The sequence below is a fragment of the Eschrichtius robustus genome, chromosome 8 (genome assembly GCF_028021215.1).
Source record: "Eschrichtius robustus isolate mEscRob2 chromosome 8, mEscRob2.pri, whole genome shotgun sequence".
Lineage (NCBI taxonomy): Eukaryota > Metazoa > Chordata > Mammalia > Artiodactyla > Eschrichtiidae > Eschrichtius > Eschrichtius robustus.
In genome coordinates this window covers 103,571,395-103,599,107 of record NC_090831.1, presented here as the reverse complement: position 1 = coordinate 103,599,107, position 27,713 = coordinate 103,571,395, and the positions used below count along the sequence as shown (strand labels likewise).

The 27,713-nt window shown below is 32.2% G+C and overlaps 1 protein-coding gene across 2 annotated transcripts in view; it reads left to right on the top strand.

Moving 5' to 3' along the window:
* Positions 1–27,713, top strand: part of POT1 (protection of telomeres 1) — an 81,331-nt gene that overhangs the window by 12,779 nt on the left and 40,839 nt on the right. For both annotated transcript variants that reach the window (XM_068549389.1, XM_068549388.1), the window contains 3 exons: positions 5,221–5,334; positions 6,147–6,194; positions 8,174–8,288. In XM_068549389.1, coding sequence (XP_068405490.1) covers positions 6,186–6,194; positions 8,174–8,288 — 124 coding nt within the window. In that variant the 5' untranslated portion in view covers positions 5,221–5,334; positions 6,147–6,185. The remainder of the gene's footprint in view (positions 1–5,220; positions 5,335–6,146; positions 6,195–8,173; positions 8,289–27,713) is intronic.

The window sequence follows — 27,713 nt, the reverse complement described above, 5'->3', positions numbered from 1 at the left end:
ACAAATGGTCTAATTGAAATTCCCTCCATCTGAGGCATTTTTTTCAGTTTTAACTTTCATTTCAAGAAAGTTTGAACATTAATATGTAGATATAAAATAGGAAAGACTTTTCCAAAGTATTTTAAAAGTTTAAAAAAAGGTCTTATCACAAAACTGTCAAAGTTACAGACATTTGTTAATACGTTTTTTCCCATTCCTGTAAGATTTAGTTCTGAAAGAGGAGGTAGAGTAGTACCTACCATGGAAGTCAGGAGATCTGGGTTCTTGTCTTAGTCTACAACTAATTAGCTGTGTGTGACCGTAAACTGCTCATTTATTCTCTCTGGCCCTTATTTTCTTATCTGAAAGATGAAGGTGTTTGATTACACGATCTCTAAGGTCCTTCACAATTCTAAAATGCTAAGATTCTATGAAGTAAGTTTTGTAGTAGTTGTATAGTTTGTGTTAAAATTTAATGAAGGTATATTTTATGTAATGTGTGTGTGGTGTGTGTTTGTGTGTGTATATTCATATATTTAGGTATTCACTGAGTTGTCTAAACACTTGTTGAATGTTTTTTGTCTTCTATGCTCCATGTCAGAGACACTTTAACTGAATAAGACAGTTATGGACCTTGCCTTCGTGGAATAGTTTTCTATGGAGAAGAGTGGAATTAAACAACTATTATGTAATTAATTATTTTATCCAGATATGATAGGTACTAAGAAGACTGAGTAGCAGAATGAGAAAAATAGCAGAAAGAATGAACATAGGGGTACTGGGAGAGTAGATAAGTAAGAGAAAACAGCATATACAGAGGCCCTGAGTGAGGATCCTGGAATGCTAAGGAATTATGGTAAGGCAGAGTTCCAGAGTGAGTCACACGAAATGCGGCTGGTGAGCTGGGTGGGCATCAGCTCATAAAACGATTTGTAGACCATTTAAAGATTTTGGTTTTTATGCTAATATTACATATATTACTTCCAATTATGTCCTTGGTGTTACATGATCCAATAAGTGCTAATACCCATGAAATACATTTTTTATGTTAAAGAAACATTTTCTGTCAATCACTGCACTATCAATGACATCAGGTCCCTGGTTTTTCCCTGTACCCTTTCACTCTTTAACAGTGTTTTAAGATGTGATAACCTAACAATATTTGCAAGGTCAGTATAGTAAAAATTAATGCCTGTTAAAGTCAGATAAGTGTTTCTTTTTGGATTGTCAACTGTTTCATATTTTCTTTGCCCTTTTCCTGCTCAGTGATGACTTGAGAATTTTTAGCATATTATCCATTAAAAATTAGCAAATTAATACACTGGTTTTGTGATTTACATTTTTGTTACCTGTTGGTTTGCTTCCTATTTCACCACTGATTGTGTTCCTCGTTAGGAGATATTAGCATGTAAAAACCATGGTTGTTTATATGCAAGTAAGTTGTCTGATTTTTTTTTTTGCTTTTAATTGTTCATTTTTAAAGAACACTTAAGTTAAAAAGACCCGTACTGATTTCATTCATTTTCTCTGCGACTCTTTTGCGGTAGAAGTAGTCCTGTTGGCTACCCTGAAAATTGTTTAATGAGGAGGGCTCAATCTATCTAAGGCACTGTGACAAAAGGGAAATGACCGCTTTGCTGATATCTGAGTATGCTGAGTTATTTCAAAGATTTCATTTCAAATGTGTTTTCACTTTTATAACCTTGATGCAAAGATAGCAATTAAAACCTTATCATTTTTAGTAGCAGGGTTATGCTTCTCAAGCTGCTTTTCTAATACTGTTTTCAGCAGACTGAGATAGGCATCTACTCTGACATACCAGAACACTGTAGTCTCACCACTGAACTGTGTAATTCCCATTCTTGTTTGAATGGCTTCAGTATGCTATGCTCTTCTCAGAAACTTAGAACAATGCGTATTAAATCTCATTTTCACCTCAATCTAATGAGTGTTTATACGAACTAAAACAGCCTATTATATATTTATGTTTCTTATCCTCTGTGTATTTGAATTAATTTGAAAGTCATTATGATTAATAAATTCATGGGACATGAATCCTAAGCCATTTATTTTTAGATCTGTATTTCAGTTTCTACCAGTGTTGATTAATTTATTCAACAGATATTTGTTGACCACTGATTATGAACAGAAGCCTCCACTAGTCACTTGTGTGGGATATTCAGATGGATAAGACATTCTTAGTCCCAAGGATCTTACAGAGTTTTAAGGGCAGTAAAAACATTAAGAAAGTTTATAACACACAACATGAAAAATATTGAAATGTGGCATAGGAGAGTTCAGAGGAAGGAAGAATTATTTTTCCTTCTTCCTTCTTTGGGGTACAAGTTAAGCTAAACCTCACAGGGAAGAAGCATTTACAGCCCAGATTTTAAAAGATAGGTACTCAGAAAATGCAAAAAATGTATGAGGAAAAACATTGGGTATATAAGAGAATCTGATTTATTTTGTATTGAATGGAAGTATAGGGAGATAAAGCAGGCAAAGTAAGTTGGGATGAGATCACTGAGGGCCTTCAATGCAATTTATATGTGTAAATTAAATATAAATTCATGTTTATAAATATAAATTGGGGAGGGATAAATTGGGAGTTTGGGATGGATATATACCCACTACTATATATAAAATAGATAACTAATAAGCACCTACTGTATAGCACAGGGAACTCTACTCAATACTCTGTAATGGCATATATGGGGAAAGAATCTAAAAAAGAGTGGATATATGTATATGTATAACTGATTCACTTTGCTGTACACCTGAAACTAACACAACATTGTAAATCAACCATACTCCAATAAAAATTAAAAGTAAAATTACATTAAATTAAATTTAAAAAATAAAACCTAAATATAATAAATTGAACATTTATTTTTCTTTTTTTATAGCTTTATTGTGTAGCTTAAAATTTTTTTAAATAACTATATTTTATTTTATTTTTTTTGAATTTTTTAGTTTTACTGATTTTTTTATACATCAGGTTCTTATTAGTTATCTATTTTATACATATTAGTGTATATATGTCAATCCCAATCTCCCAATTCAGCACACTACCACCACCCTCTGCCGCCACTTTCCCCCCTTGGTGTCCATACGTTTGTTCTCTACATCTGTGTCTCTATTTCTGCCCTGGAAACTGGTTCATCTGTACCATTTTTCTAGGTTCCACATATATGCGTTAATATACGATATTTGTTTTTCTCTTTCTGACTTACTTCACTCTGTAGGACAGTCTCTAGATCCATCCACGCCTCTACAAATGACCCAGTTTCCTTTTTATGGCTGAGTAATATTCCATTGTATATATGTACCACATCTTCTTTATCCATTCGTCTGTCGACAGGCATTTAGGTTCTTAAAAAGTATTTTTGGTTCTTATTTCCGTTTTGTCGATTGTATGCTAGAGGAAAAGTTGTAACTTTTTACTGAGTTGTGTTGCTAATGTTAGAATAGACTTTTGAAAATTTTTTATTATGAATACTGATGTCTTGCTTTTAATGATTTATTCTCTTTATTTAAAAATGTTTTCTCCATCATAAAAGAAATACTTTTATTCTTTAAAAGTTTGGTTTATACAGAAAAATTGAAAAATATGCATTTCTTCCCCTAACACTTGCATTTAGTGTATGTCTTTCCGTATACTTATGTTTAAGACATTTTAAAGTAAAATAGAAAATAACATGAGATAGGTTATTTTTTGTATTTTGAAGAGAATTTAGAACTGACAGACCAATGATTTCCCTACTTCTATTTATTTTCCTGTGTTAGTTTGATTAAACAACTTTACATCTTTGACTAAAATCTTAAGTTTTCATTTAAATCAGAATATACTGTTCAAAGGTAAATTGGAAAAACTGCATATTTTTCAGTTATAAAAGTAATTTATTCCAGAAGCACTCTTGCTCTTTATTTTATTCCCCTTTAAAACTGCCTAAACCATGGTACCACCAGAAAAATCTTCAGTGGGTAGGAAAATTTTCTCCCACTTAACTGTGAAGAATTGTGTTTATTTAGCATTAACAGCACAGACACAATTATGTTTGCAGTCTCACCTGAAGAAAATAAAATGCAGAAATTTACAGAGCTAAAATATCTGGATAGGGCCAGAGATTTTAGAAAGGCAATTTATGATCCTTCCTTCGATTCACAGGTAGTTTATGGAGGGCCTACTTTGTGCCAAGCCCTGTAAATACAAAGCAGAATAAGACATGACCCTTGTCTTCAAGGTGCTTACAGCCTAATTAATGGATCTAAATAGAGAATCCTGGGGGTTGACACCACACTCTTATATGTGCAAAATAAAAATCAGTAATGCAGAAGACTTCCATTTGGTAGAAATTAAGATTATTGAAGGAAGCTGACTAAAGTAAAGCCCAGGAATTTCTGTTTATCTTAAGGTTTTGGTGTTAAAATTAGAGGAGTAAGATAATAATATGTGTGTGTGTTTGTGTGTGTATGTGTATATATATATAGATAGATAGATAGATAGATAGATAGATAGATAGATAGATAGATAGATAGATAGATAGATATAGATATATACATAAAATACAGCAAGACAGGACTCACTAAGTGTGGATGTTCCAGTATTTGGAAAATAGGAAAAGGGAGATTTAACTAAAGAATGAGAGAGGCAGGAATAAATGGAGATTGGCTTCTTCTTCTTCTTATAAACCTACGTGGAAAGAGAATATCTTTGTTCTTATTAGTGTATAAATGGAAATGTCTTATTTATGTCTCGTACCCTGGATCTTTATGCTCATGTTAGTTTTATAACAATATGGAGTTCTTGCACTAATGACATGTCTTCCTCAATGTAATCTCTCAGAGATTTAGTTTCATTTAATTTCCATTCTTAATACTGTTGGCTCATCACTGTCTCTTCGTTGTGTTTATTCATGCACACTTATTCACATAAATTGAGATAAACATTGATTTTTGAAGCCCTACTAGATAAATAAAAATTTCTAAGTGATTTAGGTAGTGTTTTCCTGGTCCATTAAGAGGAGTGCTGTACTTATCTATGGCTACATTGCTGATACCCTTTTGTAGGAGGTGGTAGTCTCAATCTTATATTCAGAAAGCATTAAACAAGTTTAGGCTAACCAGCTTTTGATTTTATAGAAATGATTCCTGTTTTTACATAGTAATAAAAATAAGAATCTCTATGGCATTCAGAATTATGGTATTTTGATGATTTTAAAATTATTTTTTTCTATATAGGACACCATTGCAGTGGCCGGATTTGTTATTTTGTCAGCATCTTCATCTACAAGCAGAGATGGTAAACTTTGCTTATTTTTGAAAGCATCTGAGGACTTCAAATCAACTGTTTATGTAAGTGTGCAACTTCTTAGTCTCTAATTATATTGTAGTTTTAATGAGCTAAAGTAATGGAATAGAAGTAGTATTTCTGTGTATCTGCAGATAAACTACTTAGTCTGACTGAATTATTGTAATTAAATATTTTAAGTTTAAAAAATAAAAATCCTTTTCGTGGCTTTATATTTAGAATGATTCCAGGTAGCAGAGAAGGATCCCTTAAAGATAGGTATTTGTTGCTGAAATTCTTAAAGCTTCACGGACACTCTAAACCTGATCAATATATTCTTTGCAGTTATACTGTCATCCTCTTTTGATGGTCTGCTTGATTTTATCTTAAATTGATCAGGTGCCCCTTTTTAGGTAAAACTGATTTCCTCCTATTTCATTCTTTATGAAGGTCTTCATCCTCTCCCTCTCACTTCACCACCCCCCGCCCCCTCGCCCCCCCCCCCCCCCCCCCACACACACAAACACACACACACTTTTGGAGACTGCCTGTTTGGTCAAGGCTGTCAGGTGGAGAAGTAGGGTTGGGTCAAGCTATGTGCCTGCAGACCAACATCTGCCTGTTTTGTTTTGTTTTGTTTTTTTGTCTGAACAGGGCATTTTATGGGCCAGGTTGTGGTTCTATGATATTAAAATCAGTGAATTAAACTGAAGCTTAGCTTAGACAACTTTGTACCTGCACTCTTAATTTGTAAGCTATAACTTTATGCCATTCTGTGAACTGGAATATTATAAAGTGTGTAGCTTTACTACAATTAAAGGTCTGTAATCACATTGGACATGTTTGTATACAAATAAGTCCTCTCTTTTTTTTTCAGGTTTATGTTAAATCCGTAAGAGATTTTTCTACAGAATCAATGTCTTTGGTAAGATGGTATTCATTTTAATTTAGAAATGTACACCCCACACACACACACACATATATGTATTTGATCCACTTTATAGACTGATTTTGAAATAGTATCAATACAGTGGGAAAACATAATCTCTACTTTTTTGGTATATAATGATACTACATTTGAGTTATATATTTGCTTAGTAATTAATACCTGGTTCATCTGTTGTTTGGAATATTTGCTGATAATTTGCAGATGTTACGTACACAAGAAAATTAAAATGAAAAAGAAGTTTTATCGTGTGAAGACACTGGGATTTTTACTCCTTTTAAATCTTAGGCAAATTCATTTCTTTTGCTCTTCATCAGCTTATATTTAAACAGATTATTAAGTGCTGAATTGTGATTTGACAAATTATGTAATTTTAAGTAAAGAATTTTATTTTACTTTTGATACATTTTGCTTTTTCTTTTAAATCATATTTTCAATATTTTATAAAATTTTGTCATCTCATAGCAATGGGAAGGTTCCCATTTTTAAAGGTGAGCTACTTGTAGCTGAGTGAAACTGGAAAGAAGGTAATATGTTGATAAAGTTTAGTTATGGCACATGGGCTCCTTAGTTGCACAGGCAGGTTCCTTAGTTGTGGCACATGGGCTCCTTAGTTGCGACCCGTGGGCTCCTTAAAATAAATTTTATGCTCTACCTGTGTTCTTAAACCTTTAGTTTCTATTGGACAGAGTTCAAGGACTTTGCTTCTAGTTGACAGTGACTACAGGATACAGGTTTTAAATTCTGAATACTACCATAATAGTATAACTTAAATTTGTTATTTAGGGTAACTGTAACCAATAAAAGTATTGATGTACTTTTTTAAAAATATGAATTAACTCTGATATTAGTGTTTTTCAAAATTGTTATAGATAGGTCAACTTCAAATATTTTATACATCCATGCACTTGTAGTAAGGCAGAAGTAAATGAGAGAGCCTCTGAACTTGGCAAAAATGGTTTTTCAGGAAGCTCAGGTATTCTGAACTATTAGAATATAACGTAGCTGCTCTGCACACATATACTGACTTATTTACATTGAGAGCCAAATTACAATCAAGATGTTGATTGCTGGTTGTGAATTAACAAGTACATTACTTGGAAGACCATAATGGTTAGGGTCATTGAGCTGTGCTGGCCTTCCCATTCATCTCCACATTAGGGAGATATTTGTTAAGATAATATATTGGATCCAGTTAGTCTGTCAGCTGAATACCTATTGTCTCTATTCTGTCCCATATGCTGACCATCGTTTTTCTTTCATTACTTTTTTTTAATATCATGGTTTGATGAGATTTCTAAGCAAGCCCTACCCTTGTGTTTGGCCTGAGGGATCAGCTTCCTTGAAAAAACCGATTCATTTTGATTTGATTTTTAAAATTTTAACTCTTAGTGTGATAGGTAACCTTATTTCCAATTGGGAGTGAAGTGGGTGGGTGATGGGGCCAGATGTCTGAACCCTTTTCAGGATTGTTTGACTAACATCAGACATTCTTGTGAAATCACTTCCCCTTTTCTTTCCAAACTTCTGTACAGTTATTTCAGAAAATCTTTTTTCTTTTATTACCATTTTTAATGTCTTTATATCATTTATAATCAAAATCTGGCTTTATTTAGGCCTTATTAAAACCTTCATAGCAGTATAGGAAAAAAAATAAATACATGCCACAAGTTTTGAAGTGATATTAGTTAAGGTTAAAAACCAGAACAAAAGTCTCTTAAACTGCATTTTTTAGAGTTGTGTACAAATTACACCATTTATAATCAAAGTTATTTATATGAAAAACTAGATGGTTTATATGGCAACCTTTATAAGCTGTGCATTTCCCCTTTTTTCAGGCTACAGCCTCTTTTTAGACACTTAGAAGGAAAAAATGCAGATCAGTTTACTAACTTACAAATTTGATCTTACAAATAAGATCTAAAATCTTAATACTTTTATTCACTGTCTTTCTTTAGGTTCCAGCCACACATTATGTATATACACCCCTGAATCAACTTAAGAGTGGCATGATTGTCAATGTCTATGGTGTTGTGAAGTTCTTTAAGCCTCCATATCTGAGCAAAGGAACTGGTAGGTATTATTAAAATTGGTCAAGATTTTAATGGGCTGGAACTGTTTTATTGGTTCGGGAACACAGCTCCTTCAGTACTCTAAGTCTTAGAAACTTAATTGTGATTTATAATTGTCAAACAATACTGATGCAAATTTTCTGGCCATTTTTATTTATAAAATAAGTATAGTCTATAAGTTCTAGAGAATAAATGAAGAAAAGAATGCTAAGCAGCAACATGACAGCATATGAAAGTATAAAATAGCCTATGAAAGTATAGAATAAGCTAGAAAAGGTAAATATATAGACACGTACAGAATGTGTGATGCTGTAATGATGTTATGTAAATCATTTTAATTCTTGTATAGAAGTTAAAAGGCAAAAGTATAAAAAAGAGCTATGTAAACATATGTTAGTGGTTACAACATAAAAAGATGTAAATTGTGACATCAGTAACATAAAGTATTTGTTGGGGGAGGGGAGTAAAAGTGTAGAGCTTTTGTATATGATAGAAATTTATTTTTTATCAGTTTAAGATAGTTATAACTGTAAGATGTTTTATGTTAATTTTGTGGTAACCAAAAAGAAAATACTTACGGAAGATACACAAAAGAAAATGAGAAAGGAATCAGAGTAGGTCACGACAAAAAAAAAAGCAGTGAAACACAAAGGAAGACCATAAGAGAGGAAACAAGGGACAAAAGAGCTACAAGGCAGACAGAAAAGAATTAACAAAATGGCAAGAGTAAGTTCTTCCCTATCAGTAGTTACTTTAAATGTCAAAGGATTAAACATCCCAGTCAAAAGACATAGTACTTGAGTTGTTTTTAAAGATAATTAAGGAGATATAACCTATTCTATATAAAAATGTAAGCTTTTAAACAGACTAACATGTAAAAGAATGAATCAAAAAAACGTGGATTTCAGCTTTCTGAGAGTTAATGTAGTTAACAGACAGGCACTTTCACCTTGGTTTAATTTAGTTCAACGAAATTTAACGTTTATTGCTCTGTTTAGTCTAATTTGAAACAACAACATTTGTAAAAGGCATCATTATTTTATGTATCATTAAGAAAAGCTATGCTTCACTGTCAATTGTAAGATATAACCATATTTTAGAGATGTTAAAAATGTGAAACACTGGTCTTGTTGATGAAATACTGTATCCGACTGTATGCCTGCCAGCTGCTGTGGCTCATGCTGGGAACGCAAAGATGTTCTCAGTGAGTTAATATTTTTAAAAGATTTAACTTATTAAATTATATATATGCAAATTTTATTGTGGTATGAGCTCTAAGTTTACTCCTTGGTGGGGTGGATCGGGGAAAAAAAGTCTCATTTTCACGTGGTCAGCATTTTTTTTTAGTGTGTGTTTTAAAATTTTATTTTGAGCATTATTTGATTTTTTTTTTTACATTATGAAATATATCAAACATACAGAAAATAATTAAATGACCCCTATATTATATTTACTGGGCAGATTTTACCATATTTGCTTCAGTTTTTTTAATTTTTATTTATTTATTTATTTTTAACTTTTATTGGAGTATAGTTGACAGAATATTTTGTTAATGTGTAAAGTCAAGACTTAGTTTATGTGAAAGTGACTATGTGAAGACTATTGAATCTAGAGATGAGAAGTTTGAAATAGGTGGTAGCTAAGTCTGAAGACCGCAAAAGGATGTTTTATTGAAAACCCTGATTTCTGTTGTTTCAGCAGGAGGGGAAGAATTAAACATTAAGGTTGAAGCAGAGAAATTTTGTTTGAATTTCTCAAATATTTTCATTCAACTTTACTTTTTTGCAAAGTCTACTTTCCACACCCCATCATGCCATTCAACATACATATGCATACCTTCACCTTAGTAGTTTCTTCTCATCATCGAATTTTTTTCCCCTGAATTTTACATTGCCCATTCTGTGAATTCCTTGTAGAGGTGTAATCACTGCAGTCCTCTTCCAGTTGCCAGTGTTATCTGGCTGGCTTTAATAGGCCTGCCAAATTTAGGAATAAGCTACAATACTGGTAATAATGTTCATCTAACTTGGTAGAAGATATAACTTTAAAACTTTTTGCACTTGGTATGGTTCAAATGCTTATCATTGAAAGTTTTTAGTAGATTAATCAGCAAATACATTATTTTAAAAAATAACATGAAATGAAAGTATTATAGAGTAAAATGATAGCTGTTTTTATAACAGCTATGATGACTCAATTTTAGTTTGTTATTAGATAGCATAATCATTTTCTTCTGACAATGTTATTAAATCATGTGTATATAATGAAAGCATTGGGAAACTATAGTATTTATTGTATATTCTATGCATCCTATATCTCTCAGATATGTTTATAGTTAGATCCAGTCCCTTACTAAAAAAATTCATGAGTAGTAATAAGCCAACTGTTATTATAAAGATAATGTTTCTCTGTTTCTTCTGAGATACCAAATTAAAATGAATGTCATCAATTTTTTCTGAATATATTCATTGAAACTCTAAAATGTGTTTGAAGACACAGCGAGATGTCGTTACTACTACCAAGATGGTAATATTTTAAAACTATCTGTCTTATAATTTTAGTTACACTCACATTTTTTTTCTGTTGATAGAATTTATCCTTCAACATGTTGCAGGAGAGTCAGACAAATAACACTGATTTTCGTGTTCAGGAAAGAATCAACTTCATTAGTATTACCACTGAGAAGTACTAGAATAAATGTGCAGGAGTAAGCCACAGCTGAGCCTTTTTTGTACTATATAAAGCAACATTATTTCACAAATACAGGGCCACAACGTAAATATTACATCTTGATGTACATAATAGTTATGTGTAGGAAAATTACCTTGATGCAACTCAAATTTAGATAGATGGAAAAAAGTTTATTCTCTTATATACCATTAGCTAGAATTTTTCATTAAAATTCATTTTATAAATGTTAAATTCAGTGCAGTAGAAGCAATTTGGTGCAATTTAGCATCCTTACTTCTTGACTAAAATTTTTCTTGAGGACTTTCCTCTCATCCTCTGTAATAATGATTACACATGACCTGTAGCATACTGCTATCTTATTTCTGTAGCAAATGCTTTATTTCCCAAGCTCTATCTGCAGTCTTGGAGGAGTTGTAGCTTTTATTCTTACAGAAGTCTATCAGTCCTGTTTTTAAAAGGACTGTCGATGCTCACATTCTTACTCATTTGTGATAAGATTCATCATGAAAACTGAGAATTTCTCAAGGATTATGGAAACAGCATATATTAAAAGATCATCGTATCATCAAAATTGATTTTGATCATGACTCAGCAGGGATACATAATATGGCCTTTTTCATATAGGAAGACAAGGTTATTGCCACATTCTTGGGATTTTGAGATTTTATAGCAGTTATCTTCTCTGAAAGCCTTACAGTTACTTTTGCTTTGAAGAGCTGGGTAGGTAGAGCTACGTAGGCAGTGTTTTGCCCTGCACAGATAACATTGGGCATTTTTCTTAGATAACACGTATAAAGGAGTTTAATTTTAGCTTTGTCTCAGATTTTAAGAAGTAGCTTAATTTTTTTTTTAAACTTGAGACACCTTTACTCTGTTCTTATTGTCTGTTCTTGCTAAATAAGGTAAGTAGAGACAGGCCATAAGACATATCCATCCAGACTTGTTAATAGTATGTGGTCCTGCTTGCTTGGTTAATATCATAATGCCTGCTCACTCTGAGCAAATGGGAAGAGTAGAGAGAACCCTGTTTGTGCTTATTCTTCCTAATATTTGAGTCCAGAGACTCAAATGTTCAAATATTTGGCCAGAGTATTCATATCATCAGTTTTTACTGTTCACCTCTTTTTTTATTTTCTTCTCTGTCCAACTTTGAGACCCTAGAGGTCTCAGCCTTTTTGTGTCACATAATGTGGCACATCACCTGTGGCTCCCTAGCTTTCTTTCCTCAGGAATGCTTTATGTTGCTAAACTATTTTCACACCTCCTCCCATCAAAAATTCTCAATATTAGAAAAGCAGCTTGGTTAAACTGAACAGTTTTGGATGTTACAGTGTTTCTACAAGCAGACTTCTGCTATTCAGTTTCTTAGAAAAAGGACACCTGTTTTAGCTACTTACTGAGCATTATAATCAAATTACTAAAATTGTATCCACAACATTGGATTTCTAAGAGCCCCTATCTGTTTACCTTACTTTTAGCTCTTAGGATAGAGTGCTAGGATATAGAGCCCTAGGATTTTTTCTTTTCATGTTCTGTTAAACATTCCAGCTAACTCTGGATTACTAATTTTGGCTGTGTGAAAATACTGTTTTCACTTATGAGAATGACTTGCCATTTATGCATTAATGTCATGTAGCATAATTGTTTGAATATTTTTGTTTTGCCTGAGTAATATTGGTTGCCTATTAATGATTATGTAGTTAGTGTCTTTTAATTTCTTAAAGTATAATAATTAACTCCCACATATTCCACATTAAAATGGTTGAAAAAGAATTTATTAATTACTGAATGATTAATGACTCATTGGTACTCCATAAGATCCAGGAGCCTTTCTGATTCATCAAAGGGAGATTAAAACATCTAGTACAACATAAAATTGTATGTAACATTTAATTATATTTTTTATTTTTTAAAATTGATAACACATCTTTAGAATTTTTGACCCTTTTGTAGTCCTACACCTTTCTGAAAATGTGATGACAGTTATAGAGCCTGTCCTAGAAAAATTCACATGCATGCTTAAAGACTTAAATATACAATATCAACGTTCATTCCCTGCTGCCTCTGAGCCTCAGATTGCAAAATCCTGATCTGTGGTATGTTCATACTCACTTATTTGACTATTCAGTTAATATCAAAACTACAACATACATTTTGGTTTAATGTATGGCATTTAAAACAAAATAAATAAATACACAGTTTTGCTTTTCAGTTTGCTCATTTGTTCATTTATTCAACAAACATTTATTGAGAACTTTCTATGTGCCAGTGTTATATTTTATAGACATGAGACATTCAAAGATTTATGTAATTGTTTCCACCCTCAAGAAATTAAAGTCTGTAGTTGAGCAGATAACCATTATAATACAATGATTATAATTATTCATGATTTCACTCTGATTTTAGTCTTTCCCCAATTTGTAAAACTCTATTTGTCCATATTATTGTTGACTATGTAAGGCAGAATCTTCGTTGTAAAATGTACCATGCTTTTTGAATGTGTATTTTAAAGTTGAATGATGGATTTACCTTTTACATAAGATGCAGGTTGTGGGCAGGCAGAGTTTTCCATTTCCCAAGAGCTAAAAAATGATAATATCTAGTTGAGTGAGGTAAGAATCTTCAAGTGCTTGGCTATCTTGCTTTCAGGAATGGAGGGCATCCAGGGCACAGCTAGTCATCACTTATCTCTTTAAGGATTTGGAAAGGTGAGCTCAGCCTCTCTTCAGCACTGTTTTCCAGCTATTCTGTCTGTGCCAGTAGGAAGTAGGTTTCCACTTGGAGAAAGAAGGTGAAGAAAGATCTTTCTTCCCCTGTCACTGAAACTTTGTATGGCTTGCCTTCTTATATTCAAGAATGACTTCTTTGATGAAGCTTGAGGCTTCTATCTGGCTTCCTATCCATATCCTAAGAATCTGTCTCTCATGACCTTTTCCTCTAAAAAATTATTAGCCTGCTTATTTAGGATGTTACCCTTACGTTTCATGAGTTTTTTAATTTGAATTATTTTCATGAATCATAAAATCAGTACTGTTTTCCCATTTTTTCTTGACACTCGTGTTATATTCTTTTATTCATTAAATTAAAAAATGTGTTTGCTAGCCTTGTGTAGCATTGTACTGTACTTAGTTGTTTTCTATAGACTCATAGATTATTGTCCATAGATAAAATAACTCTCAGAGAGTTTACAAGTGAGGGAGACCCAAATGTAATCAGCTAGCCAATAGAAGGCACAGTTGTATGCTGTGACTAAAGGAATAAGCAAAGTGCTTTCCGAGTGGGAATGGAGAGATTAATGCTAACAGGAGAAAAGCTTCTAAGAGATGTAGCATTTTAGCTGAACTTTAAAGGGTAAATTGGATTTTGATAGATGAGGAAGAAGAGGCCAACATTCCAGAGTTGGAAAATAGCAACAAAAGTTGTCAGATTTATAATGAAAATGTGAACTAGTGCTGAAGCAGTTGACTTAAATATAGTTTTAAGCAATAGAATGTCAGCAATATATTGATGCATAATTTTATGCTCTTGTAGCAGTCTTTTTTTAGGGATCATTATTAAGGACCTATGATACTTTTGCGGTGTACATTTTGTTTATATTCTTGAAGAATTTTTTTTTTGATTCTATATTTTATGGTTTCCATATGTGGTAAAACTGGCTTGTTCAGATTGTATTGGTTATATATGCAATCAGCTTTATTTCTATGCTATAGCTGTCATGTAGTTGGCAATTTGTCTTTGAAAGATTGCGTGTTCAGAATTATTACAAATATATCTTAAGTGGCTATCAGTGGAATGCTTTGTTACATTACTTCTCAGGTCAAATGGATTCTAGTAATATTTAGGTTCACAAAAATTACTTTCGAGTTACAAATTACTTTGATTTCCATCTGCCTTGTTAGGATTTTCTTCTACTTCAGTATATTACTTTCCCTCCCATCTTTACGTATCATCAATTAAGAAAATCAAAATATATTCTCTTCCTTATTTTTCAGTTTGCTTGTTTGTCCTTTTGCAGTGGTTTCTGGCAGCTTCCTATATATTAATGATAATCTCTTTTTTGTCATTATGTTACAGATGCTTTTCACAGCATTTTAGTTTTGTGCTGGTAGTTTTTGAAATTTAAATGTTTAAAATGCTTGCAGAGTCATAATTTGTTTGTTTGGAAAGGCTTACCTATTAGAAGATCTGAAAAATATTACCCTATATTTCCTTAAAATTATTATTATATATTTTTTAAAACTACATGTATTGCCTGGAATTTTGTTTTTTACATAGTGTGCAATGATCTCACTTTTTGTTGGTAACTGCCTTGTTTCAAAATCATTTATTAAATAATGTCATGTTTAAATCATGTATAATTTCTATACCTCTATATAAGGATCCGTATAAGGAGCAACACCTAACAGAGAGCCTGAGGTGAATTTTCTTCTCCCAGTATGTGACCTGCAATAGGTCTCCTCAAAAACAAGGCAGACTATTTAGATGTTGCCCAATTTTTAATCATTAGGCAGAGTATTTGCTACAATCTCTACATGAATTTTTGAGGATGTTTGGGTTGGTAGGATTCTTTATCCTCAATTCTGATTTACTGTGTAATAATATAGTTTGCTTGTTAATCTCAGTTTTTTTGTTTCTTCATTCATAATTTTAGTATACTTTTAAGCCTTACAGGAATATATTGGGTGCATTTGCCATATACATACTGGTATCAGGATTTTAAAATATTTGAAATCAGATTAGGATTTATATGAAACTCTACCATAAGTTGTCATTTTTTTTTTCCTACAGCTAGAATAAATGGTGTCAGGTTCTTAAAGGGGTGTGTGTGTGTGTGTGTGTGTGTGTGTGTATGTGTGTGTGTGTGTGTGTGTGTGTAATACATCCCTAGTGCATTTTGTAAGATAAATGTTAAACGTACGTATTATTAATAATTTATCAATACTTAATAGACTGAATATAAAATTCATAAAATAACATTTAATTCACTAGAGGAACTAGTCACTTGTCCTAGTGCTTGGATTTTAATGAAGAAGTGTAATGAGTTTTAGCTTATAAAGGAATATGTTAGAAGTTAAAGTAGTTCACCTCTCATTTTAACTTTTATTATCATTACTTTAAATTATTCTCCTTTTTATACATTAATCATAGTATTTTTATTTCTACAAGTGTCAGTTTTCTTTTGGAAGTATAACATGCTGTATATTTGAGATACTTACGTAGCTTTTAAATTTTCCTTTAAATGAAGCTGAAGTATAGTAGACTTAAATAAAATGACGTTATATTAAGTTTATGTTTATAAATTTATTGTGAAGTTGTTTGAAAGCTCGAATGCATATAAATGCTAAGCATTGCTATATCTAGTCCAGTATAGTGAAGTTCTGCTGCATATGTTATTAATTGTCCTATTTCCACAATAGAGTTGATCTTTGAATAATTGAACCTCTTTCCACTTTTAAACCATGTAAGGCTCTAAAGTCATGAAGAAGACTCTCTCTTTCCACTGAGAGACTAATTTCACTCCCATCTCCAGCTAGTGAAATTTTTTAATATAAAATTAAGAATAAAAAGAGTTTAGAGGTATTATAATACCTCTGTTTGTGAACCACAGAGGTTGACCCTTTTGTTCTGTAAAATTTGTATGGCCTGCATTCTTCAGGGGCATGGCCATCTAAATAATAACATTGCAGCTCTTATTTACTAAATTCTGTGATGTCTTTCATATGATTATCATTTATGCTTTACAAAATACCCTAAGTGTGGTGTTGCATCGCCTCTATTTTATAGATGTGGAAACTTGGAAGTGGCACTGGTCATGCTTTCTCCTGTTCCAAAAGGCTTTTAAACAAGTCACATATTTTGCCAGTTACCAGCCTGCAGTATCATACACTGTTCAGGAATGCCACTTCTTTGTGGGCATTCCTGGCTGTTGCTCATCAATATGAAGCTTGAAGCCCAATTTTATGAGTCTTAGAATCAGCAAAACAAATGTCAGGTGGCTTAGTTGGGGAGTATTCCTAGGATAATAATCTAATTGGTAGCTGTACTAGTAACTTCCTCTTTGAAATTTGAGGAGAGTTTGGTTGTGATTAAGAATAGGTTAGAGTAGTTTTAGTAGTATGTAAGAGCTGAAAGAAAAATGTGAACAAGGAAGATAAATAATATCTATAAATTACATGGCACTTAAACTGTAATACATACATTTAGTGCCTTAAAGCAGCTGTTTCACCAGATACTGATAGTCCCTTTTTTTAAAAACAGCTTTACTGAGATTTAATTCACATCTAATTTACTCATTTAAAGGATACAGTTCAGTAGCTTTAGTATATTCATGGGGTTGTGCATCTACCACCACAGTCAATTGTAGAACATTTTCATGTCCTCCGGAAGAAACTCTGCACCTCTTAGCTCCCAAACTCCCCGTATTCCTCCCAGCCCTAGGCAACGATTAATCTACTTTCTGTCTATAGATTGCTTATTCTAGACTATTCATATTAATGGAATCATAATATCTGATAGTTTGTGACTCGTTTCTTTCACTTAGCATGTTCTCAAGGTTCATCCATGTTGTGGTATGTATCAGTACTTCATGTCTCTTTTTTTTTTTCTTTTTTTTTTTTTTCTTTTTTTTTCATTTCTCTTTGTTACTGAAAAGTATCCCATTGCATGGATGGACCACATTTTATTTATCCATTCGTCACTTGATGGACATTTAGGTTCTTTCTGTTTTTTGGTGTTACAAATAATGCTGCTATGTACATTCATATATATGTTTTTGTGTGGACATATGTTTTCATTTCTCTTAGGTATATACCTAGGAGTGGAATTGACAGTCTTTTTGAGTATTTTTTTTCTTGTAGGCAGTTTTTCTTATCAGAAATAATTGTTGAGTTGCTTTGAATATCATGATCTTTTATCTTCTATACTAAGTTCATCTTGAAATTTCGTAAATTGGTCATGTAAGTATTACTGCGTTTGATGCTGGGCTGTTCACATACTGGAACCATTACTTTGAAAAATTGAGTTCTTGAAAGATTAAGTATTAAATAAAGACATTGTAGTGTACTTTAGTTTCTTCTCCTGTTTCAGAGTATTATGCTCTTAGTCCTTTATTTCCAGTATCCTTTTTGTATGTCCACCATTAATCTAGTTTAAGAGTTGGATTTTTTCTTAAGGCACTGGATAGTGTACATTTTAGGCTTTGCAGGACAGGTAGTCTCTGTCACAACTACTCAGTTGTGCCTTGTAGCATGAAAACAGCCATAGACAATGTGTAAATGAATGTGTAGCAATAAAACTTGATTTTACAGAAGTCAGCTGGCCCACAGGCCATAGTTTGCTGACCTCTGATCTCATTCATGGTTATAGTTTTTGTCAAATTTTAAGAAGGATTCAGACGGTACAGCACATGTGTTTATATTTGCTCCCAAGTTACAATTAAAATGACGATTTAAAAAGATATAATTTTTAATGTCAAATCAAATGGATGAGGAGATCATAGTTAACAAAAGATATCAGCAAGACTTCATATGCTGACATTTGTACGATTGATGCTAACTGATTCAACCACGAAGAGTGAATTTCATTTTTATGGCCGTGAGCAAGCAACACCATACAAAAAGATCTCCATTCTGTTTGCAGTCAGTCCTCATTCCCATCCCCAGTCCTAGGCAACCGTTAATTTGCTTTCTATCTCTGTACCTTTCTGGACACTTCATATAGATAGGCTCACTTTGCTTCTGGTTTCTTTCACTTAGCATAATGATTTTGAGGTTCCATGTTGTAGCATGTATCAATAGTTTATTCCTTTTTATTAATGAATATCAATATACTTTTATAGTTATTTTAAAAATTAATCTTATTGTTTTGTCTCCCTTATTTTAAACACAATCTCTGTGAAGATAAAGACCATTGCTAGTCTTAGCTGAAATCCTTACACCTAGGTATACCATCTATGACCTATGGTTGCTCAATACATAGAGTAAAACATGAGAGGAAAACTCCCCCAGGTGTAATTTCAGGATAACATTTACGAACTCATAAATATATCTACCTACCTATCTCATCTGTATGTGCATGTATATATATCTATGTATTAGAACCTATATCTCTATCATACTATTTACGCTTCTCTTTCCTGCCTCCCATGATCTTTTTCAATATTATAAAAACATGAGTGGAAATTATGTTAACCTCACACCAGCATAATAAAGAGAGTGCTGTTGTATGTGTATTGTATAGCAAGTATCCTTGTAAACAAGTATGATTGTAGCATATAGTGTTGCCTTAGTTCAGTGATTTGCCTTCACGGCTTTTACTTTAGTATTTCAATAATAAACTTTTATACAAATGGAAAATTGTTGGTGAAGTACTGATTGGTTTAAAAACAACAACACTCTACAACATAAGCTTAAGAGAAATTTTTAGTTGTTTTACCATAGATAACTTACTCTGCTTCTCTTGCTTAATTTGTTTATCTGAAAATGGAGATGATGATGGTCATGGTCTCATGGAATTTGCTGTAACAATTGAAGTAACATATGCAACTGTGCCTGTAATGTGGTAAGAGCCAGTTGCAGTAGCTATTAATAGATATGTGAATTCTTTGTAAGGTAAATATTATTTTAATTTTCAAATCTTGAATTGCATATGTAGAAAACATAGTTAGAAAATCAATGGCAGATTGCCTCAGTGAAGAACAGCACTTGTTGTAATAATATATAATATAACAAAATAGAATTTCAATTTACTTTCAATAAATAAATGCCACATTACCTCAAAAAAATAAATAAATAAAAACAACAGCGCCCTAGTAGATAAAAAGGTGATGAAGCAACTTTCATGGAGGAATTTTTTTGTGGATTATATAATTATATAAGCAAGCATGCATGCATGCTTCTTTGATTAAAGACATTACTTAGATGAACTACCAGCTTTCCCTTATAATAAGACTCCAAGGCAATTTACACTTAATCATACTGAGGAAATTAGGTGAATTGCTGAAGATCGCAGAATGTAGGGCTTAAGTTATCATTTGTTACCTTTTCTAGATTTACATCAAGTTAAATGAAGTATTACCTAAGTGTTAAAGTAGTTAAATACTTTGTCAACAGTTTAAACATGAAGTCTTACTGAAGCTTTAAAGTCAATTCTTTATCAAAGTTTAAATATGTATTTTTAGAGGTTGTTATTTAGATAAACTAAGAAAGAATACTGATTTATTAAATGTCTCTCTACTCTCCCTACCTTCCCTGCTGATACAGGCTATCAAGAAAGTAGACTTAAATTACCTCTTAGTTTTGTAACTTTATTATTAAAATATTAATTTGTAAGTTGACTCTAACTTCACAAGGTGATTTTTCTTTCATTTGGGAATGAGTAAAAAATGAGGCACGGGGAAAATAAATATTTTTATCATTTTATGTAGTCATTATTGAAGGATTATTTACTTACTTGGTGAAACACTTTACGTCTCTGGAGCAGTTAAATAAAACTTATTCTAGCATTTTGCCTTGTTAGTATTTGTTAAAATGAGTAGCTTGGTTTCTAGTTATGTCATGAATCTAATGGTAATTTGTGAAATTCCCTGAAAGCTGAAAGCTATTTAATATTTCATTTCTATTACTTCTTTATTGTTCTTGAGAGCAAATTATTGGACAGATTTTTTAAAATGCCACTTGTTTCTTGAATCTGAATTTTTGTTTCCTTCTTTTATAACTATATACATATCTAAACCCAAAAATATGTATATAAAATTTTATTTTGAAGCTCCTCATTATTTTATAGATAACCTTAGGAGACTCTGAGAATTTCCTCATGTTTAGTTATGCTATTCTAGAGAGCTTGCCTTGTAGTAGGTAGATGATATTTTGAAGAGTATTGCTACAGTAAGGCTGTCTGGGCCTGCAGCTCAGTAATTGAATTGATTGTGTGTGTGGGCATGCCTGTAAAGAAAATACTTAAAGTTAGATTTAATATACTAAGAAGTAAACTTCAAGTGAGGTAATTTTAAATTCTGTTTTTACAATCCTTGATGTTAAGAAAGTAGTTTTTTATTTGATAGTTCTCTAACTATATACACATCTGCGTATCTGTACATATATTTACATATAAGCATTTTTTAACAACTCAGAAATATCCATAGATAATGTGGTAACACTAAATGTCTTTACTAAGAGTAGTGACATATTTCAAGAATGCTGTTTTAAGTGTTTGTAATTTGGTATGGGGAGAACAAAATATGAGTAGGAAAAATAATTCCAGATTATAAGAGTAGTCCAAAATTAAGCTGCGGAAATAGAGCAATAAAACAAATCTGAGAAATAATGTACATACAGGGGGATTTTATAATTTTTCAGTTTATCTTTTCAGTGTTCAGTATTTGTGAGTGCAATTTATGTACCCTTTCCCTTAGTCACTGCACCAGATGTTTATAAAATACACTGCTGTAATTACTTGAATAAGGCAAAACATTTTAATTTATTGATGCGGAGTCCTAAGCTTTGTTGTGAATAGTTTTGAAATGCCTTTTGGAAGAGTTAACATAACACAGAATTACAATAGGTAGGGATATATTAATGTTACCCCACCTTCCCATCTCCCCTTCCCTGAATGAAAACACACAAAAAATTCTCTTTGGTTAAAAAATGAAAAGAATTAAGAAAAAAAGTAGGAGTTTGAAATAGAGAAACCAGTGAAAAGTAGCTTATGCATTGGAGTATTTCTTATAATTATTTTATACTTTTAATTCTTTACTTCTAGGAATTTGAAATATTTTGCTTTATTTGGAAAACAGTATCAGGACTTCATAGGATTTGTGTATATGCTTGGATGTTATTACTAGTTGAAAAACAGTGAGTTTGATTTTTAGAGTGGAATGATAAACTGAATACATATTCTCTGCTTTGCAGAAATGTCATGATAAGAAAGCTCGTATTTTATGCTAAATATTTGAAAGATTTATTGTCATTTATATGTATTATATAAGTTAGATTTAAGCAAAAGATTAATGGGAACATGTAACAGCAATAGAATAAGAACTTAGAAATACAAATGAATTTCTATCAACACTAGAAATAGTTTTGATCATTTAATCATAAACAGAATATATACACCCCAATCTGTACCACCACCTTAGCAGCTATCCATCAGTTTTTAGCCGAATCATCAGGCTTCTGATTTCCAGTATACATGATACTTTTGAAAAACTGGCATCATCACACACAATTACCTTATATAACTGAAAAGAAGATTCATGTAGAGTTATAGATAGGAGAACACGCCAAGTTGAGAAAAGAACAAAGATCAAAACTAGGGTTTATTGATTTATTTATTATCCTTCATAGAACTGTCAATTGGTTTGGTATCAGGAAGCATCAAAATGGGATTTTACTCTTATGATTATTTTTTTCTCTCTCTCTTGTAAGTAATAACAAAGAGGGAGATAAAAAGGCAAGAAAGAGAAAGTCTAGAACAGTGGATTGCCAGGAGATAGGGTAGATAATGGGGAGGCAGGAACTGCTGAAGAGAATGTCCCAAGACAACAGTGAACTGTAGTCCTGAAGAGCTGTCTGCCTCTTCATCAAGTGAGGCTGTAAGTTCTCTAGTTTCCTCAATAATACTTCATTTAAAATAACTTGGAGATCTAATCTACATAAGCTTTTAGCAAAGCATTTTCAGTGGGAGAAATACCAATTCTGTGAAACATTCCATGAAAAAGTGGGAAATTTTGCATACTGTATCTGGCTCTTGAGATTCACGGTGCATTATTAGCATGTTATCACCTCTGAAAAGTTTTAATAGAGGAATCTGTTTAACTTTACCTTTAACATAATTTTACTTGGAATTACTTGAACGTGGAACCCTTTTTAATGTACTCTGATTCTTGTTTGCTGAAACTATTGTTCCATAGAATCAAGCTTAGAGATTATCGGCCTAGATTAAGGTTGATAGAGCTTCACTTTCAAGCAATTCGTTATCCATATATTTTTTTTTTACCTTTGTTTATTTATTGTGAACTGGGAAGGGGTAGGACCAATTCTTACTTCTTTGCTATTTTGATTATGGTAGAATTACAAGGGACTATGTCTCCGTAGTGATCTATATAAAATGTAGTACTTTATGAATTTTCACTTTCAGAAAGTATAATATTGTTGATACCCTAAATCAGTGCTTCTTAAGCTTTTTATATTCCTAAAAATTATCAGGATCTCAAGGAGCTTATATTTTTATGGATCACAGTTATAGATATTTAAACATACTGGAAATTAAAAGTGAAAAACTAACATTAAATAATTCATTTAAACCAAAAATAGTCTATTGTAAACATAAGTAACATTTTTAATGAAAAATATATTTTCCAAAAATATGGAGTGTGGTATTGTTTCACATTTTTGATGACATTTTTATCTTTAAAAAATAATAAAAGTAGCAGGGTTGTCTTATCTCTTCAGCAGTCTGTTACGACATGTTATTTCAGTTGAGATACATAAAAATTTCTGGCTTCACACAGCTATGTAGTTGGAAAAGGGAAGAGGACTTTTATAAAAGTCTTCAGGTAATTTTGGATATTCTTTGATCACCTTCTTAAAGGTTGGTTACAATGAGGAATCTGAAACCATAGCAATGAACTTTCATATTCTATTGAATTAAAATCCATTGATCCATCTTGCAGTTTGAATGGATCTTTAAATCATCCATGATTTGTAGTGCATAGGTCATTTGAAAAAAAACATTTCCTGAGGTATGCAACTCTTCTATATGTTGACCCATTTCATTGTACAGTATCATACAATACCAAAATATAACAGTTATTTCTGTCACCAGTCAATTTTATCAGAAAAGTCTTTGACGCAAGAGGGAGGAGATATGGGGATGTATGTATATGTATAGCTGATTCACTTTGTTATACAGCAGAAACTAACACACCATTGTAAAGCAACTATACTCCAATAAAGATGTTAAAAATAAGATTAAATTAAATTGTAAAAAGTCTTTGAATATTGAGAAGCCATCAGTATCATGGTAGAAGATGGAACTTTTCCAATATTGTAATTTTAGCCTAAAAACTTCGGTTTTATCATTGGCAAAAAATGCCAGTTTTCTTTGAACTGAAAGATTAAATAATTCCATTCATTTTTGTAAAAACATCTGACAAATACCAGAGCTTGAATAACTGAAATTTTTCTGTCAGTCATCCTTTTAAATAAAAATGCTGTTCCATGAGAAGAATGTGGCTAGTGTAACTCATAAACAATCACACAAGTGCTTTTCCTTAAGATGACCATCATACTTTGGTAAGCAGTTGAAATATTTTGCTTCCCATTTCACCACGTAAAATATTAAAAAGACATGTACTCAAGGATCAAATATAGGAAAATTTTAATGCTTCATCAAGAATGGCCTTATTATTTAGTAAAACTGTTGTGGTTTTTGTTTTAATGTTAGTGTGTGTTGGTGAAGGATACAGTGACCACTACTACAGTTTGAGGCTACTGCCTTGATTCTTGCCAAGACACCAGCAGTTTTATTCACCATTGCTTCTATACCATCAGTCCAAAGGTCAACACAATTGAAAAGGCAAATAACATCTTAATATTACTATGAAAATAGGTTTGAATTTATGGACCCCATAAAAATATCTTGGAGCCCCCCAGTGGTTTGCAGACCAAACTTTGAGAACTGTTACCCTACAGGAACTTGAACATTTCTTCAAGCTGACACAGTGAACTTCTTTATCCTAATTTTTAAGTGAGGTATTAGATCTTCTTGGCCCTTGATTACCATTTTGATCCATTAAAATTGTTGTATATTATCTTCAACATTGTAATTTTTGAATAAGTGGTTAGTGCTATATTCCACCTTATAGCTTTTTCAGAAACTCTTTGTGTTCCCAATGAAATTTCTCTTGAGGACCAGATGCTCTTGTTAACTACAAGATATTTCTCTGTGGAAGGTTGATAGCACCGTATCTAAAAACAACTAATTGAGATTCCAGTGGAAATTAAAATTGGAATTCCTTTGCAGTCCCTTACATCTATACTTTTGATTTTATGTTCTGACTGTGATCCGTTTGGCACTGTATCTTGGCAAAGTATCTTCATGTACTTCGTTAAGACAGATTCTAAGATCATGTCTGTGTTCATTAGAAAAGAATGTTATGATTAATTATCAGTAATAGAAATGCTGCTGTTGCTACTGCTGCTGCTACTACCACCACTGGCCACCTCTTATACATGGCATTTAACCATGTTCTAGGTGCTATTTTAAATACTTTACATGTAGTTACTTATTTAATTTTAACAATCATATGAGGTGAATACTATTATTTTCCCCATTTTTTAGATAAGGAATTTGAGGCATAAAGAGGCTAAATGATTTTCAGTGTCTGCAGTAGGCTTCAGAGGGAGAATTTTTGCAAGTACTGTATATTTGCTGTAGGTAATGACATGCATTAATTTAGTAAAGATGGTTGATCAGCTACTGTGTGTTATAGATGCTGTGAACTGTGAAGACGTAATACTAAATCTGGAAGCCTACCTTTCAGTGTTTTCTGATTAAAGAGTGTCTACTTTCCTTCTGGCATTCTTCAGAAATCTTCTATATACAATCACTGTTCTGAAAATTATTTACTATGTACACATATATCTTTGTTACACAGTAAATATATGTAATTTATTTCATGACACATTGGGTGTTTTCCTACAGCTAAGTTATTATTTAAATTAGAAACTTTCTTAAGCAACTTCTTATCTAATTTGACAATGCACAAACGTTCTACACTCCATCTGTAAAACGCTGTTACTGATGCTTCTGTCATCCTAAGCTTTCACAGCTAGGAATTGGTGACTGGGAATTGCCTAGCCCTGATGCACCTGCTCATTTCCGCTCCCGCTAGTGGAACTGTGTTCTCGAAAGAATTGCATTCTTACAATTTTGTTCCCAAACCTCTTTGTACTCCTTTAACTTGTTATTCTCATCAAGTAATTTCATTAAATCTTATATAACCAAATGAATATGAATGTGAAAAGACTTTTTTTGGAAAACTTAAGTTGAATTCTTTGTAAAGATAATAAACCAGTGGTGGGATGGATTTAGCTATGGACCATAGTTTGCCAACTCCCGATTTATAATACTGTGCTCTCTCCTTTGTCCTCTTACACTCACAATTCAGTTAACTCCTCTTTAAGTAGCCTTAAATTTACATCTTCTTTTATTGCTTTTGTCTTTCTACTAGGATTTAACTCTTGTTCAGATACCTCAGGAGATACTCTTTTTTGTCTCCTTTTCTTCTTTTATTCTTTCAGTTTATGAGTCAAAAAATAATTATTACAAAGAATGTACAAATGCATATAAGCCTCATAAGAATGAATTATTGTAGAATCTTTCTATGATGTTTGTGGGGTTTCTGTGATGCCTCTGGAGTAAATTATAGGTAAAGTTTCATTATAATGATATGTTACTCTTCAGTAATGAACTCTCCTTTAGTATGTTTCAAGATAAATGCATGAAATAGTAAATAATACAGAGTTAAGATACAGTATAATTTTACCTACTTAGGAAAACTCTCAACCCTCCATCACAGTTTTAAGCGTAATATTTTACTTTCTTTGGGATTGTTGTTGATGTTTTAAAAAGCATGCAACATGGAGACAGTGTGGTGTACTGGTTAAATGAAGAAACAGGAGTCAGATATGCTGAGTTATATGTGACCTATAAGACATTCACACTTGGATACCTTGCCTAGAATTTTTAAGAAACTAAGTTCTCTCGTTTGTAAACTGTTACATACAACTATCTAAGAATTCAGGGAGATAATGCATATAAATTGCTTAGCACACTACCTGACATATAGTAAGCCCTCAGTAATTGCTGACTGCTAAATAATGTAATTTCCGCCTAGTTATAGGCCTAGGAATGAGATATCTTGCTAACGTAAGTACTGTATTTTTGTTTTGTTTTCTGTCTGAGAAGTAAAGTGGATTATTCCATTTCTATAAATTCATTTAGAATATTGACATTTTGCACATTATTAATCATTATTTGATAACCCCAAACTGTATTTAGGACTGTAAATATCTTTTACCAAAATATACTCTTTAACATTAAACATAATTTCAGACTCTGATTAAACTTCAGTCATGGTATGAAATTTAATTTAAGGTCTCTTGTGTTTTGGACTGCAAGGTTGGGTGTGAAATTTATAAAACCTTTTGTTTTCACCACTTTTCTAAGATATGAATGCTTATTGTACTGCTCACCAAGGATCCAGGGCCGTCTTAAGGCTGTCTATTTATCCACTGCCAAGCTTAAATGTCAGTTTCCAGTTATTCTAGAAAATGTCATCTGGATCATTAATTCTGCCTTTACTGTGATGAGTCATTACATGTACAGGGAGTATAAACTCTATATACCAGCAAATGTTGGCATATAAAATAACACACAAGCTGAGATTACAGCATTAGTTTTTAAGGATGTAAATCAATAAAAGGAAAATGTAAACTTCATAGGAGAAGGTGCCATGCCTTGTTCATTTAATATTCTTCCTGAATAGTAGCTATATCTAGCACTAGGTAGACACTCAAAAAATTTTAGTTTAACTTTTTTAAAAAGTTTTTTTAATTGGATTGGAAAATAGTAAAGCAGAGACTAAGTAGGGTTCCTTGCTGCTAAAATACAAAATTCTAACCAGCACTGAGATATTTGGCATTCTAGGGTGGTGGAGGGAATTCCTACGGAG